Below are 17,537 nucleotides of genomic sequence, written 5' to 3' on the forward strand. Positions count from 1 at the left end.
GATTTAACACGAGTTTGTCTAGTACTAGTTCAAAGACGAGTGCGAGACTCTCTTCTTAAGAACCAGCAGATGAACCTGGAATAATTGTGAGAATTCAGGGACGCAAACCTAACTATTTTGATGATTATTTAGTTTGCTAAGTAGGTTGCATCAGTTGCCTCTAGTATTTATGCAAATTTTACTTAAAATCTCTCAATTTCTGTTGGTTTGTCAGCGCCAGCTTTGTTTTCTGCTAAAACTTTATTAATTTAAAAGTTTATCAATTCCTCTGTAGAGGAAATTGATATTCTGATGCTCTCATTTTGTTTTTTTTTTGCTTTTTTCAGTCATTTGGATCAAACTTTACGATAGCGGTTCGCAGTCTATTAACTGACGCCAAATTTTGCTTTTTTTATTGAAAGGAATCAATTTTCCTCAAACTTGATTATGACGATAATTAATACAATTGACTCGCTCTATCTGTTTTTTTTTTCTGGGGCAGTTTTTGTGCTGCTTCACAAATAACTTATACGCCTATTTACCAAAGCAAATGACAACAACAACAAAAAAATATAATTAATATGTTGATGTTTCCATAGAAAATTATCGTCAAACCCCATAAGAAATCTACCTTAGAGATTGTTTGCCGACTCGACCAACCTGGAAACCCTGTTCGTTAAAAAGATGGTTATCTGGCTTATCTAATTAACTGATTCACTTGCGAGGTTTTTTAAGTACTGAATGACAAGCCTGAGTTTTTTACGAGGAGGATAGGACAATAGTTTTTAACTAAGCTGGCGGTTCTTTATTTGGTGCAGGGGAAATTGCTGATTAGACAACGCGAATGGAAAACCTTCAGCTCTTGGCTGAAATTTAGCTTCAAAAAAGCAACAAAAAAACACTTATCCAAGTGCCAGTATAGCCTCTAAGAGGAAATAATGTCTCTCGTCTAACAGTTTGATTGAAGATTTATAGCAGTGGAAAAATAGTCGCAGGAATCCTTGGTTGTTCATGAAAATGGTTGGATCGGATGCCACTTGAAATCTGTCAAATTCTATTTTTTTGTCAGTGACAGGCCTGGGTGGAGCTAAAACTCTAAATGGATTCAGCAAGAAATCGTTAACATCATTGTCCTTATAGCTATCAAAGGGAGAATATAGGGTATCTACATGTACAAAATACTGCTGCATCTTGATGTTTCCAAAGGTTTCTATCATCAAACCATATAGAAAATCTACCTGAGGGATTGTTTGTCGGCTTGACCAACCTGAGAACCCTATGCATTAAAAGGTTATCTAGCTTAGGAAGTTAACTTGAGAGGTTTTCTCAGTAATAGCTAGCAGGCCTTTCTTTTTTCGCGAGGGACAGGAAGACTGTAGCCTAGTAGATTGTAGACGGTTTGACTGACACATTTAAGACAGTAGCTCTACTTCTTTCTCTTTCTCCGTTTTTTTCATTTTCTATCTGAAAATATTTATTTCATTGATTGATTTATTTTTATTGTAGAAAGCAGTTTACACTAAAGGTGGTTGGAAATATTTTTCCAAACTCTGACCGACTAATTTCGCATCACACAAAACAAATTTCCCTCCCTTACCCTTTCCTCCCCCCCATCCCTGCGAAAAAATGTCAGACTGGATTTCTCGATTTCATTCGCATGTTCATAGCGATTGTCATGCCACATTCACTATTTCAAATTTCGATCTTTTGATCAAAGCTTGAGTGAGAATCGTTGGACCGCGAAGGGAGAAAGTTGGGTTTGAGGGTTTTGAATGTACATGTAGCCGGTGGGAGCTTAAAAAAACTGTTTTCAGCTTTCTTAAGAACTTTTTCAAGAGGAAAAATTGTACTAATCATGAACCAGTTAAAGAGTGAAAATTGTTCGAAGGTTAATTTAAGTTATTTTATTTGCATCAAATTCTGAACATTTTAACAGGGATCTATCTTTCAACTCTTTTACCTCTCTTCCTGGCTTACCGTGTCAGAAGCTGATATTCCTGTAAGTATTAACTAATGCCACTTATGCGCAATTTTCATCCCGTAGTAGAATGTCGACCATCGGGTCACGAGTGAATATTCTCTAGGATTCATTTGTTCGAACTTACTATTTACTTATTAACCGACCCATTGATTGACGATTTTTAAAAATCGACTTCTGTTAACTTGGGCACTTGATAACTTGAACCTTGCGGTACCTCGGTCAAAGCAACTATTTCTCTAGCAAAGTTTGAGCAACAATAGATCCAGCCCTAATCAGACGGTTTGTGAAAATTTTGATTTGACCAACATCTTTCCCCATCTTTTTAATTTCTTGAGCTTTAGTCTTGTTGTGTGTTGGGAAGCTTGTCGAGTTTTTGATCACAGCTGCACTGCGTTGTGTTCAAAATACGCGAGTCATATACGGTTTCAAAAGCCCATTGGGTACATGGGGCTCGTGAATTTGCAAAAATGTTATGACTGCTTGTGGAAGTTAAGTCTACTTCTTGAGTCGCGCTGGGTCGCCTGCATCGCCTGTTTTTTTAGAGAGAAAAAGTTTTCTTAGGCCGACTTGAGATCCCATAGTAGGCCTTTGGGTATATATTGGTCATATATTTTGACTGCAATAACCTCTATTGCCCTATGTAATCGTTTCCACAGGGATTTCTCTTGGAATAAACTTTCCATGTTCCCCGACAACGCGTTCGGTGTGCCTTTCAATTTACTGGGCATAATGTTGGTGATCCAATTTATTGTTTTTCTTTTAATTCATTTCCTTACTTCTTTTTATTGTTTTGTTTGATTTGATATCAACAAAATTCTTACTTCAAAGTAAGTTAAGTTACAGATTGAGATGTAGCATGTCTTTGAAGAGGTTTACTTTGAGGGCTTCAAAATCCCCATTTTAAGCAATAATAAACGCCTATTATCACAAGATAATACCAACGTAAGCCAATTTTCCTCAAAAATACTCAAATAATAATACAATCCTATTCAGAAAAAATACGGTTTAAATCTCAGATGTAATAAAGCAATGTACTGTTGTCCTTCATGGTCGTCAAGTTTCCTATTGGTCGTTAAATTACATTTTAATGCGCTTGAAGGGAATACAAATTATGTCTTTTAAGCAGTGAAAAAGAAACAACCTCGTTTTTAACACAATATCTGACACGTTCTCGTCTCTGATGAAAATAGTCTTGAAGTTTATTTCCTTCAGTGACTGCTTTGCCGTTTCGATTAGCTTCCTCAACAGGAACCAGTTGAGGAGAATTCCTTACAGAGCTTTTTATAATGTGACCCACTTAAACCTACTGTGAGTATTTTTAACTGTCATTCCATAAGTCCAACAACGGAAGAAAAAAAGGGTATAAATGCACGTAAAATTGGAAAGACGATCACAAAGGCGGCGACACAAAAAAGTTGCAGATAATGTTTTTCGGCAACGGAAGTTAAGATGAACACTGATGAAATCCACTTTTCTATCCCAAAGTTGTTGAATTTGATGCCCAAATTTGAGAGGGTTTTCACAATGTCTTCACTATTATGGAATCAAGGAGCTCGTTGATTGCCTGGTTTGACGTACAGCTTAGTGGCCAGTAGGCTTAACATGCTTCAGTTTATTCGTGCTTTTTACCGTTCACTGATGCAATAGATTGCGTTTATTACCACCTTTATATAATAGAATTTTGCTCTTTTATCAAAAGGGAGTAATCATGGATAAGTAAAGTGCGATCGATCTAGCATAGGAATGGATGTATTTTTTTTTTCTTTGCTTTATATAATCGGCTCACAATTCTGATTTGCAGTAACTCGTTTCCATTCTAGCAAATGGTTGCTATTTAAATACATATCTTACAGTACCAACACCGAAGTAAATTCTGGATTAATATTAACTGTGTTGCAGAAATTGCCTTGTCACCGACCGAATTGGGCAATTTCTAAAAACACATATGCTATTAATCAATAATTTTACTCGTGACTTCTTCCGATTTTCTTCCTGAATTTTGAAAACTATTCATAAGATCCTCTTTACTGGCACAATAAGATCCGATCTTTCTTAGCAGGCACTGTCCTTAGCCGACAGCAAAGTACGCTGGAAAAATATCTTATAAAACAAACTGATTTATGTATAGCTACAAGGCCAGCAGTGCTAGTCATGCAGAAATTTTTTTTAAAACGTTCTGTGAAATGTTCTTTAAAACTTTATCAAAGAATCAAATAATTGATTGGAATTGTGAAATTAAGCTACGAGATGTCAAAATACCCAAAATTGAGTCGAAAAGGGATAATTTTGGTGTCCAGGATACAGATTAATTTGATAGTAAATATGACATGACGAAATCAGGACCTTAACAGCTTTCATTTTATAGAGGGTGTTCGATTATATCGTATTCGTTACAATTGTTCCACTGCTAATTAAATTAATCATATTTCGACTATATTTTTATAGAAATATTCCACCGTGATTTTCACAGCCACAGATTTATCGTCCTTTGTTTTATTCCTGTAGAACATTATCTGATAATCCTCTTGAAATTATCGAACCGGAGGCCTTTCGCCTTGAGTTCCTAGACGTGAAGATGTAAGTTTACTTAAAATTCGTACAGTAGGTTTTTAATTCTTTTAGAATGACATTCCATCCAGGTATTACTCATTCAAGGACTTCTACAAGTTCAATATTTTCCGACCAGATTTTGAAGGACGACTGAAACTTTTGAGAACTAGAAAAACAAAATCAGATCAAATATATTGCCACTAAAGTGCTATGAACCTGTGCTAAATTTGCAGTAAGCGAGCCTCTCTCTCTAAATGAGATGATATCAGCTCTTGCTATTCTTCTCTCATTTTACAGCTTTCTTCTCCGGACGAAGTTAAAGACGTTAACCTCTGCCTTATTCGTGGGCCTCCGCCCTGTGAATTTCAAACTGTGCGTATCTAACATGATCAAACGTTCAGTATCTGCTGGAAGAATAACAATTTGTTCTATCTTTGTTGAAATTTATCCTGCAGTTGCAATGTCTGATTTTCGTCTGCTTTGAGTCCATTCCTTAACCGATCTCCCCTCTTCCCTGATATATGGTGCTGAGCCCATGAGTGTTCTCACTGTCCAATCGCAATATAAGTTGATGCTTTCGGGAAAAAAATTCAAAGCAAAACAAAACATAAAACACAACAACATAAAATAAGTACCCTTTCGAACTTATGATAGCTAACGTTAATTTATTTCAGCTACCTTAGAATGATTCAGCCTATAGATACATTGTCTAATTTCTTTTGCAGTGTTGCAAGGAATAGAACAGCTAGAACCATGTATTATTCCATTCCAAGAGGGAAAATCACAATTTACTTGTCATTGTAAGATCAATGTTATGATAGCGTACACGCGTAACATTATACGACATACACATTAGTATTGATATGTAACTTTAATTGAGGAGAAGCAGCTGACCAATGTTTATTAAAATTAGCATTTAATTGCGATAAACTTTGAGGCATTTTAACACGGAATAATAACAACCCGGGGAGAGTAGAAACATTTAAAAAACTTAACATTCAAATGTAGGATGTTTGGAACACTACTATACCGATCTGAGGGAAAAAGCAGAGCGTTTAAAATCAAAGTAGTAGAAATGATATATAAATCCGTTACCAGCGTCATGTCTGGTATAGTCTGATAAAGTTTAGAATGATATAGTCACGCAAGCTTAAGCAATCATATATATATATATATATGTAAATATACTACAATATTTCCAAAAATACTTCTGTTACCATCTTCACTCTTAGGAACTCTCTTTATTCCTACGATGAAGCTACTGTAGTTGTACGTGGCAGCATTGAATTCTTCTTCCTTAGGCAAGCACTACTCAGTATGGGTTTCACCGAAGGTCATAACCAGTCACACGTTGTATTGCTCCCATGTCCTTTGGGATCATTTTCGAAGTCTTTGGGGACAAGAAGCTGGAAATGCGTTGATTGCTCTCCTGGTATGTTATAGTCTTCACGTTTGTAAGAACCCGATGTAGCTCGTGCCACAATGAGAAACGGTGAAAGCGATTAATTTGTGGAAACGTGTGTCTAGGAATAACCTTTTTATAGACCTATTCATGCTTGTACATGTACAATATTGCCACAGCACTTACTCTGGGGAAGCTTGAATGCTCAAAGTCCGTTGGGGTCGTTTTATTTTAAGCATCAGTAGCCACACCAATTTATTTCGGCTTGAGAGAGGATTTCAGGTTTCAGTATATAAACGAAGAATAGCATCTGTTTGTCCAAAGCATCAACTATTTCAATTTAGGAAAAACGACTTGCAAAGGAAACTTTTCCTTAATCAACTAAACTGAAATTGATAAAAAATTTGACTTTGAACCAAAGTAAACGCTCAACCTTGAAGCTGGTGGAAACTTCTTATTCCACCAAGTTTCAGGTATGTTGACGGTTTATATTTTTATTTTCACATATAATCAAAATGTACTTGAAACCACTCATAACCACAACTGGCACCTTTGACACGTTCCTCTTTCAGGTGGTTTTTACTCCGACACACCTGGTTATGTTGCAGACGGCTGCAAGAAATGTCCAAATGGTTCTTACGTGGCATATGACAAAAAACCTGGAAAATCTGTATTGGACTGCAAGACATGTCCTGAAGGTAAAATCCAAACATGTGCTCCTCAACGTCACTAAACGGTTTGAGTTGTCAGTGTGTACACACGTAATCAAATGCTGTCCAGAAGCCTGGAAAGAATGACGTAAAAGTAGAGGATAGAATTCGAACAGTCGTGTTTATCTTAAGAAACAAACCCAGCACACGGCAAGAGTCGAATGTCTCGAAACCCGTCCCTGTGTTCGCTTCATTGTGTATGGTTGGTTTGAAGATTTTTTTTTACTTCAAGGGTACTACAGTAAATGGTTTGAACCCCGGGGGTAATATGTAATAGTGTAGTTGGATCGTGCAGGTGAGTGTAGTCCTGAGAAAAAATGTCGTCGATATTGGTGACTGACGTTTCGACAACCCGAGGGGAAGTCATCTTCAATGTCAAGTGACTTCAAGGGTACTATTTGACGCCCCAAGGTTTATAGGTGAACCTATTAGTTGATCGTTCCCTCAATCAACATTGGCCAGAACATCGGGTCTCAAAGAGAGAATTCTTTCCACCCTGCGCCGATAAATAACACCAATGATTCCGCATTTTTTGCGAGTTGTCTATTCTTCAACCAAACATTTGGAGCGAGAACGAAAACGACTTTGAGCCTACTTTTTCAAAATGACAATTAAAAAGGACAACAGGAGCCATGATGAGTCTAGCTGTTTTTTTGGGCTCAAGCCTCATCTAACTGAAGGTAGGAGTGAGTAAGATTTGATTGATTAATAATACAATTTTGAATTTTTACAGGAACAGAAACCGATTTTTTCGCTGGACATCGTGCTTGTCCCTGCTTGGGAGGACATTACCGAACTCATCTCTTCAAAGAGTGTTTTACATGTGGCCGAAGCGGGCTGCAATGCCAAGATGAGTATGCCTCACTAAAACCTGGCTTTTGGTGGCAATGGCGGAACGAGTCCCATAAACATCGCTATGAATCTTTCATGAAAAATCTCGCCCGAGAGTTACCTGCATTGGATGATTTCTCAGTGCAATATCCTTATGCAATACCAACACCACACAGATGTCAGGTAGAGGAGTCTTGCAAAGGTGGTTTGGACTCACCATGCGGAGAAGGGTATCAAGGTCCACTTTGCGCTGTATGCAATCCAGGGTACCACAAACAATTTCACTCTTGTGAAAAATGTCCTTCACAGACCTGGATCGCAGGACAGTTATCTCTCATTGCTGCTATTATAACGATATTGTTGGCCCTTTTAGTATGGAGAAAGAAAAATAATCTTTCAAAGGACCGGGGACTCTCTCGTTTTGACAATTTGCTGTCAAAGCTTAAGATCATGATTGGTTTTTATCAAGTCACTCATGGCTTGCTAGACGTGTTCTCGTTCATTGAATGGCCAGACTCATTGCAGGTTGTGTCCAAGTATTCAGGAATTTTACAGATGAATCTGCTTCAGGTAGCACCGATTCACTGCCTTAATCACAATTTACACGTGGATGCCTTGGGAGATTTGTTTGTGCTCTTGTCAATGAACGCCGTTGTTATTGTTGGTTCGTGTGTGATCTATGGTTTCTGGTATATAATGATCTCAAAAAAACAGGGCCTGGAGGAGGACGAAAGGGCACAAACAATTTCACAGAGGAAAGTTCTTATTTACAGAAACGTTTTTTTCTTCCTGTACGTGACATACCTAAGCACTTGTTCGAGGACAGCCAGTGTTATGCCGTTCGCCTGCCAGAAACTCTGCAAAGATAAAAGAGAAGAGTTATGTGACGAGTACCTGAAAGTAGATTACAGCATAAAATGCCGAGGAGCAAACTACAATCATCTTGTGATTGTAGCTTATGTTTCAGCTGCATACATCATTGCTTTACCTGCTCTTTCTCTCGTTGCCCTCTGGAGGCATCGGCGAACAATCATAACCAAGAAAGACCGTGATAATTGCTCTGATCCAGAAATTGTCGACGGATTGCGATTTCTCTTCGAAAATTACAAACCTCGTTCCTGGTATTGGGAACTGGTTGAAATGTCCCGCAAGTTCATTCTTACATGCGGCCTCATTCTTGTGGGTCAAGAAAGCAGATCCTTCATTGGATTGGCCTGGGTTGTTGCCGGTATGTATGCAGTGCTTTTCTGCTGGATCAAACCCATGCAAGACACTTTTGAGAACAGACTGATGTCCACTTCCCTTGCCGTTACAGTCGTAAACTTGGGTATTGGTGCTGTCAGCAGAATTCCGGCAGAGAACATATTAAACATGGAGGACCATCACAAGGACGCTTTGGCAATGAAAATACTGATTATTGGGGCAAATACGTTGGTGATTGGCCTTCTTGCTGGTAAGATAAACATTAGTTTGATGAGAAAAAACTTAACTGCAACTTTTATCTGTTACTTTGTATTGCTGTAATTCCATTTTATGAAATATTAACCACACAAGTGTTATATCATACACATTAAAGATAACCTTATCGTATCTTGAATTTATCTGAACAGCAACTAAACATTAAACTTAATGAAACGCTCAATAGGAATTTAGTCTCTCTATAGGAGCTCAATTGATTTGGTTAACAATCGAACCTACGTAATTGGTTAAGGTTTATCGTTCAACAGGGAAAGTTCAATTCTTTGATCATTCATTTTCTTCTTAGTTCAGTACCTGGCATTCTTACATCATTTCTTCAAAGAGTGGCGCAAAAATCCAAAATGGTCCTTGTCTTGCTGCCTAGCCTTGCTTCTTCCACTTAATGACCTTCAAGGCGAGATTCGTGGAATGGTTGGCAAGAACATGCTTAAAACACAACTTCGGTCAGGGATCATTGGGAAGCCCTCCATTGCGGCCAGTGCAAAAGATAGTGGAGCATTAAGTTTTTCTCCAACCCATGAAGACAGTGAAAGACAAGAAAGAAGTTCAGTAAAATCCAGGGTGACCAGATGCAGCAACACTAAATATGACCGTGGGACACAAACAGAAATACTCGCACCGGTATCTACCGCTACCGCTGAACATGCACAGGCATCATGGAAAGCGTGCCAGCAGATAACCATGTGAGTACATGGCTAGTAAGTTCCTGTTTTCGTTTGTTTGTTTGCTTTTGTGTTTTGGATGGCGATGTTGTTTCAGAGATATCGTCCACTTTAATGGTCTAATTAATCTCTTGAGAAGCGAAAATTGTCATCCTAATACAAAGTCGTCTCCCTTACTCTTAGAATTGACCTACATATTATAATAATAAGGTATGGAACTTCTTCCAGACTATAGGCCGACTGACCTCTTTATTTCGTTTGTGAAAGAGATGTACAAGAGTGAAATTTTTTCACACTTGTATATCTCTAGGATCTGCCAACCTGTATTCTTGGTTAGTCGTAGACATACGCTATGTTAGTGATCCTTCATTTGAAGAAAATATAATGATCTCTCTAATTTGTGATATAGATTTAATTGTTATACATTTTCAAGGATTGTCTTTCTTTTGGGAGGCGTTGAGAATGAGCTCCTACGTACGCTGGTTAGTTACTGTGGTATTTTCTTAGAGTAAAGTAAGAGTATGTAAAAGAGACACAAGGATCCAATCGCTCTGACAAAGGGCTAACGCTCGAAACGTCAGCCTTTAAACTCTTTACACTGGCCAATTTACGTTTTCAACTCAGTTGATAACTCTAAATTACCCTTTGAAAAATTGCTCCTATTTTCAGGAGTCGGCTCTCTGACCATCACATACCACTTTCTGAAGCAGAGGAAGCCACCTCAAAAGAAGAAAAGAGAGACAGGAATAATGAGGAATGAAGAAGACTGCCGGAAATATTACAGAATTTAGCATACAAGGCAACGCATCCTCCTTCCTTTAGAATATTTAATAGAATAGCGAGAGCAGATATGTTTAGGCGAAACATGGCTTTTAATGAATAGCTCTAGTAACGTTTTATAGGATATTATTTATACCTTAAGACATATAATACTCGCATTAATTGTAGCATTGGATGTTCCAAGATGAAGGTAGTGTTCCGATTTTCACAAACCTATACTCTATAGAATAATTCGATATGCATGTGATATTCCCGTTTGAAAACGGGCTGCACCGGTTTTGAACAAACGTACGTTGTCTTTATTAGCAGTATCATGTAAGTAGAGGTGGTACACGTGGTGGCGATATTCATAAATACTGTTATAAGCTGATAGCTGATAAAGTTTCAGTTGAATTTATTATTAAACGGGTACTCTTCAGTTTGTAGAAATGCTTGTCCAGGAAGACAGCAGCGAGACATGTAAAATTAAGTACCTCAGTTCATACGTGATTTTAATAAAGTCTTAGCACAAATATTTTCATTTGCTTTAGTGCTAGGTGTGCGATCCCCTAGCCCCTTTCGAAAACACACATGATATTTAAATCAGTTATCGCAAATGTAAATACTTTTAGGATGGAAAAAGTAACTAGGGGACTTGTAATTATCTCTAGAGGAGGAATAATTTTGAGGGATCACACGGTTTTTCAGGTTTTAAAGGAGAGAGGGGGGAGGAGGGAGGGTGATTATAGAGCCTTACGGAGGATGAGACATATTTCGTCATGACACACCTAAAATTCTCTAGCGTAAATATGAACGTAAATAATTGATTTTAGTTTATACCAAGAGAGTAGTTCTTTTCAAGCGCTCTGATTGGCTAATTTGAAAGTGATTAGCCAGTACTATTTATCTTCAAGCAGCGGAAGAGACAAATTCGCAAGTCAAGAATATAATTTTTGACCATATTTGGGTACATTGTCAATGAGAAATAGGTGGATATTTGCCTCGCCTTTTCACGGCTCGGTAAATGTCCACCACTTTTCTCTTCACTTCGGTGATTAGTTGTCAACTAGACCCTGTGAGCAGAGTAACTGGGATACCTGGATGGTACTGGATCCTTGGAATCAAGTGTAGTGATACTACGGGTGTCGGACTACTATACTGAAATAGTGAGCTCGTCTGGCCAAGGGTATACACCTATTTCAAAACATAGGCATGTTATGCATGCAAGAGTTATTTTTTGTAGGGTGGGTGGATTACTTGAAACATTGTAAGTGGTCTACTTTCTTACAAAAGGAAAGAAGAGTATTAACGCGGAAAAGAACGAAAATGTCGAATAACCTCACACACAGGTATTCTTTTGAGGTAGATTGTGTGTGTTGTGCGAATAAATGTAACCAAAAAGAAACTGTATTGGTGCCACGGATACCTGTTAGTACAAAATGCAGACAGCGGACTTTAGACCGGATACAAAATATAGAGTAGAGAGTGGGTACAAAATGCAGACTGAGAATCTGAAGAGTTTTTACGTCTGATATATAATAAACGTCATCCTACTGCTTACCGAGCGTCACGCAATCGCTTCTCCACGATCAGCCTTCACGATTATTTGCACTATTGTGGAAAATTCCTGGCCCATTTCTTGATGAAAATCGATCGTAATATAATTTCAAGCCTTCAATATAGTCTTCTTACTTTGCGCGCGAGTTGGTTGGCGTGATGTCTGTACAGATTTTTACCAACGTAATAAAAGTAGATGACGTGAATAACAGTTATGGTAAAGCAAGCTTAAAACGGCAGAAATCGCCAGAAAATACAACGGATGCACAGGGTATGAGTAATTTTTATTGATTTTACCAGAAAAATGTTCATATTTCGAAATGTTTGTCGTTGTAAATCGACCATATTTCGTTTCCTGTACTATTCCTTATAACGTGTTCAAATTTTCAACGGTTCCTTCAGTAACTTAACACCGAGTCACACAACGCGTGACGTGTTCATGAATTAATCGTTGGCTTTTTCTCGAGGCGTGAGCTTGAGCCGCCTGTGACAAGACAATTGCGTAAACAATACTTAACATAATAACATTTTACACAAAAAACACAGGATTTTGGATCATGTATTTATTAAAAAGAATATCCATACAACTACAATGAAAACAAACATAATATTCACGTTTCTAATCGTGAAATTAAAACCATTCGCAGTGTTATCGTAGCTACGTTTCCTGGCATCAAGAACATGGCGTCTTTCTTCACCAGCAGTTTGCATCCATTAGAGTTTTGTTCTTCAGTCTCACGGTAATAGTGTTGTTCAATAGATTGCATAGAGTATATGCAGTTTGGTTTCAGATTTCAGATTTTGCTTTTTACAACAAGTGTACGTTTTTCAACTAAGACATTGGCATACTTGGCATACAAGGCATACAAGGCATTGAAGGCTTTCATGGCTTTCAAGCGTTCGTGACTCAATCCGTTCCAAAATTACCGCTCAATAACATCTTTTAGTGTGGATTGGCCGCGAAAAATACGACTTGTGTATGCGTCTGTAAGTATTTTGAGCGTTTGCGCCATAATACTCCAGGTGATCGTAATCCAAACACGTTGAAACACAAAACGACTGACAAAAGAGTTTTATGGGCAAAAATCTCGTGGTTCATCGTGTGACCCGGCCCTGTCCGTGCATGACAACGCCAGTCATCATTAAGATAACACGCGTGATCAGCATGCGAACACCTCATTGGATCACAGTTAGCTGTCATGGTGTTGAGGGCCCAATGACCAATGGGTACTATTGCGCAATTTTTCCACTTTGCGGCGGAGGAAAAAAAAAGACGACAAAAAAAAACAAAGGCATTTTATGATTGGGCTACCACAAGTATCCCGGTAATTATTAGACAACACAGTACTGTTGATTGGCTTTTATCAACTACCCCTACAGACAGAATTTTCTTTTTAATGAAATCAGGTTTATGCATTTTTTTTTCTTTTTAAATACGGATACCATAAAAGTTTGGTAAATTTGTTTGATACATAGCCAAATAGTTCAGTCTTGGAAAGAAACCAGCCTTAAGTTTGAGCATTTAATTCAGGTTTTTCCAAAAATAGAAACATTTTCAGTCAAACGTAAACAGTACTCTTACGATAAACAATAACTTGCGACCCCTCAAATGAAGATTAAATAATAAAGCCTAACAAATAGATTACCGATCATTTTTAGAGAAGATTTCGTTGAGGCTAGAAACACATTAACGGCACGGCTGAAATTGAACAATTCATGGAGGGAAGGGTTTCTCTTACTGTAGTTTTGTGATGAAAAAAGGTTCTGAGATCTCTTTTTAATTCCAAAGCGTGCTTTTCCTATGGAGCCACACCGTTTTGCTGAGGGAGAATATCAAGGACACACCTGAAAGGCGTGATAGATTTACGTTTGTAGAAACACTCCTCAAAATTGATTCTATGTATAACATGAAACATGCGATGAAACATACTCTCTGGTTTAGATGATTGCTGATTCCTTGAGTCTAGCGTTTTTCTATTTATCGGTTTCAAAATAAAGCCAAAAACAAGTCTTGAATTTCCCGCCCGTTCTGCAACCTGGGCAATGAAGAGAAACCATTTTAATATTTGAATAACAATCATTTCCTCGTATCGTAAACTGACATTTATTTACACTTCACACGTATAAAGATATATTTTGGACTCTTTGGTGATAGCTTCGTCTGCTAAACTGATGTGACCGTTCACAGTTATTTGCTGGAGCGTTCGTTTTGCGCATAATTGTTCTTTTCGAAATTCTGCAAGTAAGTGCATCTGTGGTGAAGATCAACTTCACAGATAGATGAAGCCACTATTTACAATCCTTCAGAACGTTGTTTTACAGAAAAAAATTTCTTAACTAGAAAAAAAAAATTATTTTTTCTCCAATAGATAAGTGTTTGACCTTGTGAAATTTTATCAATAACGTTTGCTTTTAGACAGGAGGCCTAATTATTTTTCATTTTTTTGTTCCAGATTACGTCCGGTAAATGAAATGACAATGACAGATTATCCCATGGAAACTACACACGGACGATTTTTACTCGGGAGTCGGATCCATCGAACCAGTGAAGGCAGCGAAGGAATAAGTTTTTGATATATCCTAACTCGTAAATAAAAATCGCACTTTCCATGGTATGATGTTTTTTATTTCATACATACTGAGAAGAAAGGTTCTTCAGCAGGCTTATGTCTCTGTCGGTCTTTGCTCTCTTGTTTTTGTCTTCTTGCTCATTTATGAAGTCATCAATTGCTATTTCAAGGCGAGCAGATGTTGTCACTTCTTCCATTTTGTTTTTGACAGAAAGTCACGTGCTCGTTGTTCACCACTGTAAAGTACTATCGTTTGTGTCTCTGACTGGACGAACGATGAATTTTCACAGTCGCTCGCTTTTCTTATTGCCTGATTAGTTGTATGTCTCGCAAGAATTTTAGACGGGCTTTTTTCATGTGTAAATCTCAGTATGTTTGAAGTAAGTACATATTATCGTATGACCCTTACGGCCTCGCGCACACAATAGTGAAAGCTGATGTGTGTAGGACCGAACGGGTTGACATGAGCAAGTCCTGAAAAAGCCGTCCGGCCCTGCACTCACACGACTTTGTTGTGTATGTGTTAGGACAGAGCAGCACCAAAATGCTAATATCTTCGAGCTTACTTGATAAACAAATAATTATAATAACGAGTTAACGTCCTCAGACTTCCCCTCCCTCCCTCCTCAAACACAAACAACAGAAACCCCTCGCGAATTTCGTACTGTACATTGTTGGGGGAATGTAAGTATTTTTTGAAATCAAAAGAGAAACTTAAAAATACAACTGTAAGAAGCAGCTTTCACCGAAATATTAGGTTTTCTGATGGAAAAGACTGGAGAAGAAAACCATAGGCTAATGTTAGTGAATATTCGTTATTCTAAATAGACCTAGTCCTTATAAATTATAGCTTGTTTGTTTTGTTTTCCAAATATAGGACTCCAGGAAATTGCATTCTTCGTCTTCTGTAAACTATATGCATACATGTGCAATTGAATATGACGAAATTTGAAAGACAGACTTTTCTTGAGTATAGGATATTTTTATATGACCACAAGTCAATAAAGTGTATTGTTGAGGCGCAGTTAAGTAACTTTTGCGAAATTCTCATCACATTTTGTTTACTCTCTGCGGGCGTCTTTTCACTTTGTGGCTTTAGGTAGTTTCCTTTCACTTTAAGATCTGACATTACCTTCTCAGCAATCTTGTGCAAAGAAAAGGTGTTTTTTTTGCTTCAGCCACTAAAAAAGCCATTATTGGATGAGTTTGAGCATATATTAGCAAAACCGAAGCAGAAGGCTGAGGCAAATAACACAGAGTTTTGATAATTCATGATAAAATGCGAAAGCCGAATTCATTAATCGTTTTATTACAAACTTTTTAAACAATCTGAAAAAGAAGACACTTCTGTTTGAGTTCGCAAAAATTTAAGAACTCGAACATGATTAATGCGGTATGGGTTATCATGCCAACTTCACAAGCTATTGTAAATAGTTGAACGAATGCTCACGACCAATCAATTTTTCGTTATAAGTCGAAAGTATATGAATAGCTATTAACAGCTTTATCTGGAGCCGAAAATGTTCTGTGAACTGTGAAGCATAATTATGGTCGGTTTCATTTGCGTCTTCTAGAATTTTTCTATCTCAGTGACGGAGCTCTTCAAATGAGATATTTCTTCAGGAATTTCTGAATATGACCGGTGACTTTTTCATTAAACAATTTCGCATGAATCCTAAACTTTAATATTTCTTGTAGATTAAACCTGTTTTCTCCATACAGGAACTTATTGTGAGACGTCTGTTTCGCTCTAGATTATTAAAGCCATTAAAAACCTCAAATTCTGCTGAAAAGGTTTCTTTTAACCCGAATTTGATTGCTTCGGCGACTTTCACATTGCAAGAGCTAGTTGACGTCTCCTACCCTTTCATGAACACTCCTCTATACCTTCATTTATATCTACGCAAATTACGAAAAAAAAGAAAAAACGGAACCTTGGGTAATTTGAAGGTGTTGATACAAAGCCTATGGTTTTATTATTCAAGATAATTTTAAACAAACAAAACACAAATCAAATTTGAAACTGACACCCTAAAGTTTAGATAATAGAAAAAGGTTTACTCAGCTGTCTGACATTTTTCTTCATTCGAACCTCAGTATCAGAAATTTTACTTTCCTCGGCTGTAGAGTTTGGTGAGATCCTTCTTGACATCATTTTCGCAACAATTCAACGAATGTCATATTGAAAAGTCTTTTTGGAGTCATTTAAAAAAAAAAGTCGAGCAGTTGGAATCATTACTCTCAGGAAAAATATCAATCTTTCCCACTGGGTTAGGGGCTCTCTATGCGGTATGAAAACAACTCTGAAAAAATATCATTAGTTTCTCGATTATGAAGAGATTTGAAAGTCTTGGCAACTTAATTTAAACTTCAGAGCGAAGAGGCGCCCATCAGTTAACGGAGGTAAGAAAATCTTAAAGAACTCCATCGTTAGAACTCTTGTAAAAACCGAATATCATTCTAATTTAGTAACACAGGATCAACTGTCTTGTTCATCACTTTACTGACAAACAAACTCAACGAAACAAATAGAGGAAGCTCTGTAACTTCCTAAAAGCTTTCCAGAATTTAAAAGCGGTGATGTGAAATAGATTTAGCTTTGTGCGCTGACCGAAAGCATTTCTCGTAGAATTTTTTTCTCGTTTTAATCAGACATATGTGTTTCCCGTGATTCCTTTTTTGTTTCAGAGAATTTCGCTTGAACAATTTTTCCGGTTCCTATTTTCCAAACAGGTGGTTTGGGCGTAAAAGGACAGAGGGTATCAATAAACTGGTGCGAAACGTCATTTTATTGGTAAGAATATGTTTTTCTTGTGTCCTTCCTGTCAAGTAGATGTTAAGCAACCAAAACATGGCATTTATTAAATTTTCTGTTCTTGAAATGGTTACGATCAAGACAAAGATTGGTTTGGTTGATCCAACGAAACAAATAGTAATACATAAGAATAATCACATTTGCTAAAACTGTGATTTCGCTTTCTCTAACACAGTCAGCCCAAATGGTTAAATGTATTCGTACTATAAAACTTGTTGTAAAACACCTCGAGTTTTTGCATG

The 17,537-nt window shown here is 37.4% G+C and overlaps 2 protein-coding genes across 3 annotated transcripts in view; both read left to right on the plus strand.

Moving 5' to 3' along the window:
• LOC149043139 (uncharacterized) overlaps window positions 1-17,537 on the plus strand; it is a 49,962-nt gene that overhangs the window by 24,005 nt on the left and 8,420 nt on the right. The gene's annotated exons all lie outside the window — the stretch shown is intronic.
• On the plus strand, window positions 2,519-10,886 carry LOC149043140 (uncharacterized). Of its 2 annotated transcripts, XM_089211337.1 has the most exons (10): window positions 2,519-2,691; window positions 3,197-3,268; window positions 4,466-4,537; window positions 4,808-4,882; window positions 5,236-5,304; window positions 5,743-5,942; window positions 6,485-6,610; window positions 7,356-8,906; window positions 9,219-9,615; window positions 10,264-10,886. In XM_089211337.1, the coding sequence occupies exons 1-10, from the start codon at window positions 2,642-2,644 to the stop codon at window positions 10,352-10,354; spliced, it is 2,703 nt and encodes a 900-aa protein (XP_089067463.1). In that variant the 5' UTR covers window positions 2,519-2,641; the 3' UTR covers window positions 10,355-10,886. The 2 variants fall into 2 exon arrangements, with proteins under 2 accessions (XP_089067463.1, XP_089067462.1); XM_089211336.1 differs by lacking the exon at window positions 2,519-2,691 and having other exon boundaries at window positions 3,056-3,268.

This window comes from Pocillopora damicornis, chromosome 7 (assembly GCF_964200805.1).
Source record: "Pocillopora damicornis chromosome 7, jaPocDami1.2, whole genome shotgun sequence".
NCBI lineage: Eukaryota > Metazoa > Cnidaria > Anthozoa > Scleractinia > Pocilloporidae > Pocillopora > Pocillopora damicornis.

Excerpts from the sequence above, each read along its gene's own strand:
- LOC149043140 (XM_089211336.1), top strand. The coding sequence starts at position 3,141 with ATGAAAATAGTCTTGAAGTTTATTTCCTTCAGTGACTGCTTTGCCGTT. Across the intron at positions 5,943-6,484 it reads ATGCGTTGATTGCTCTCCTG|GTGGTTTTTACTCCGACACA; the intron begins GTATGTTATAGT and ends TTCCTCTTTCAG. Across the intron at positions 8,907-9,218 it reads GGTGATTGGCCTTCTTGCTG|TTCAGTACCTGGCATTCTTA; the intron begins GTAAGATAAACA and ends TTTTCTTCTTAG.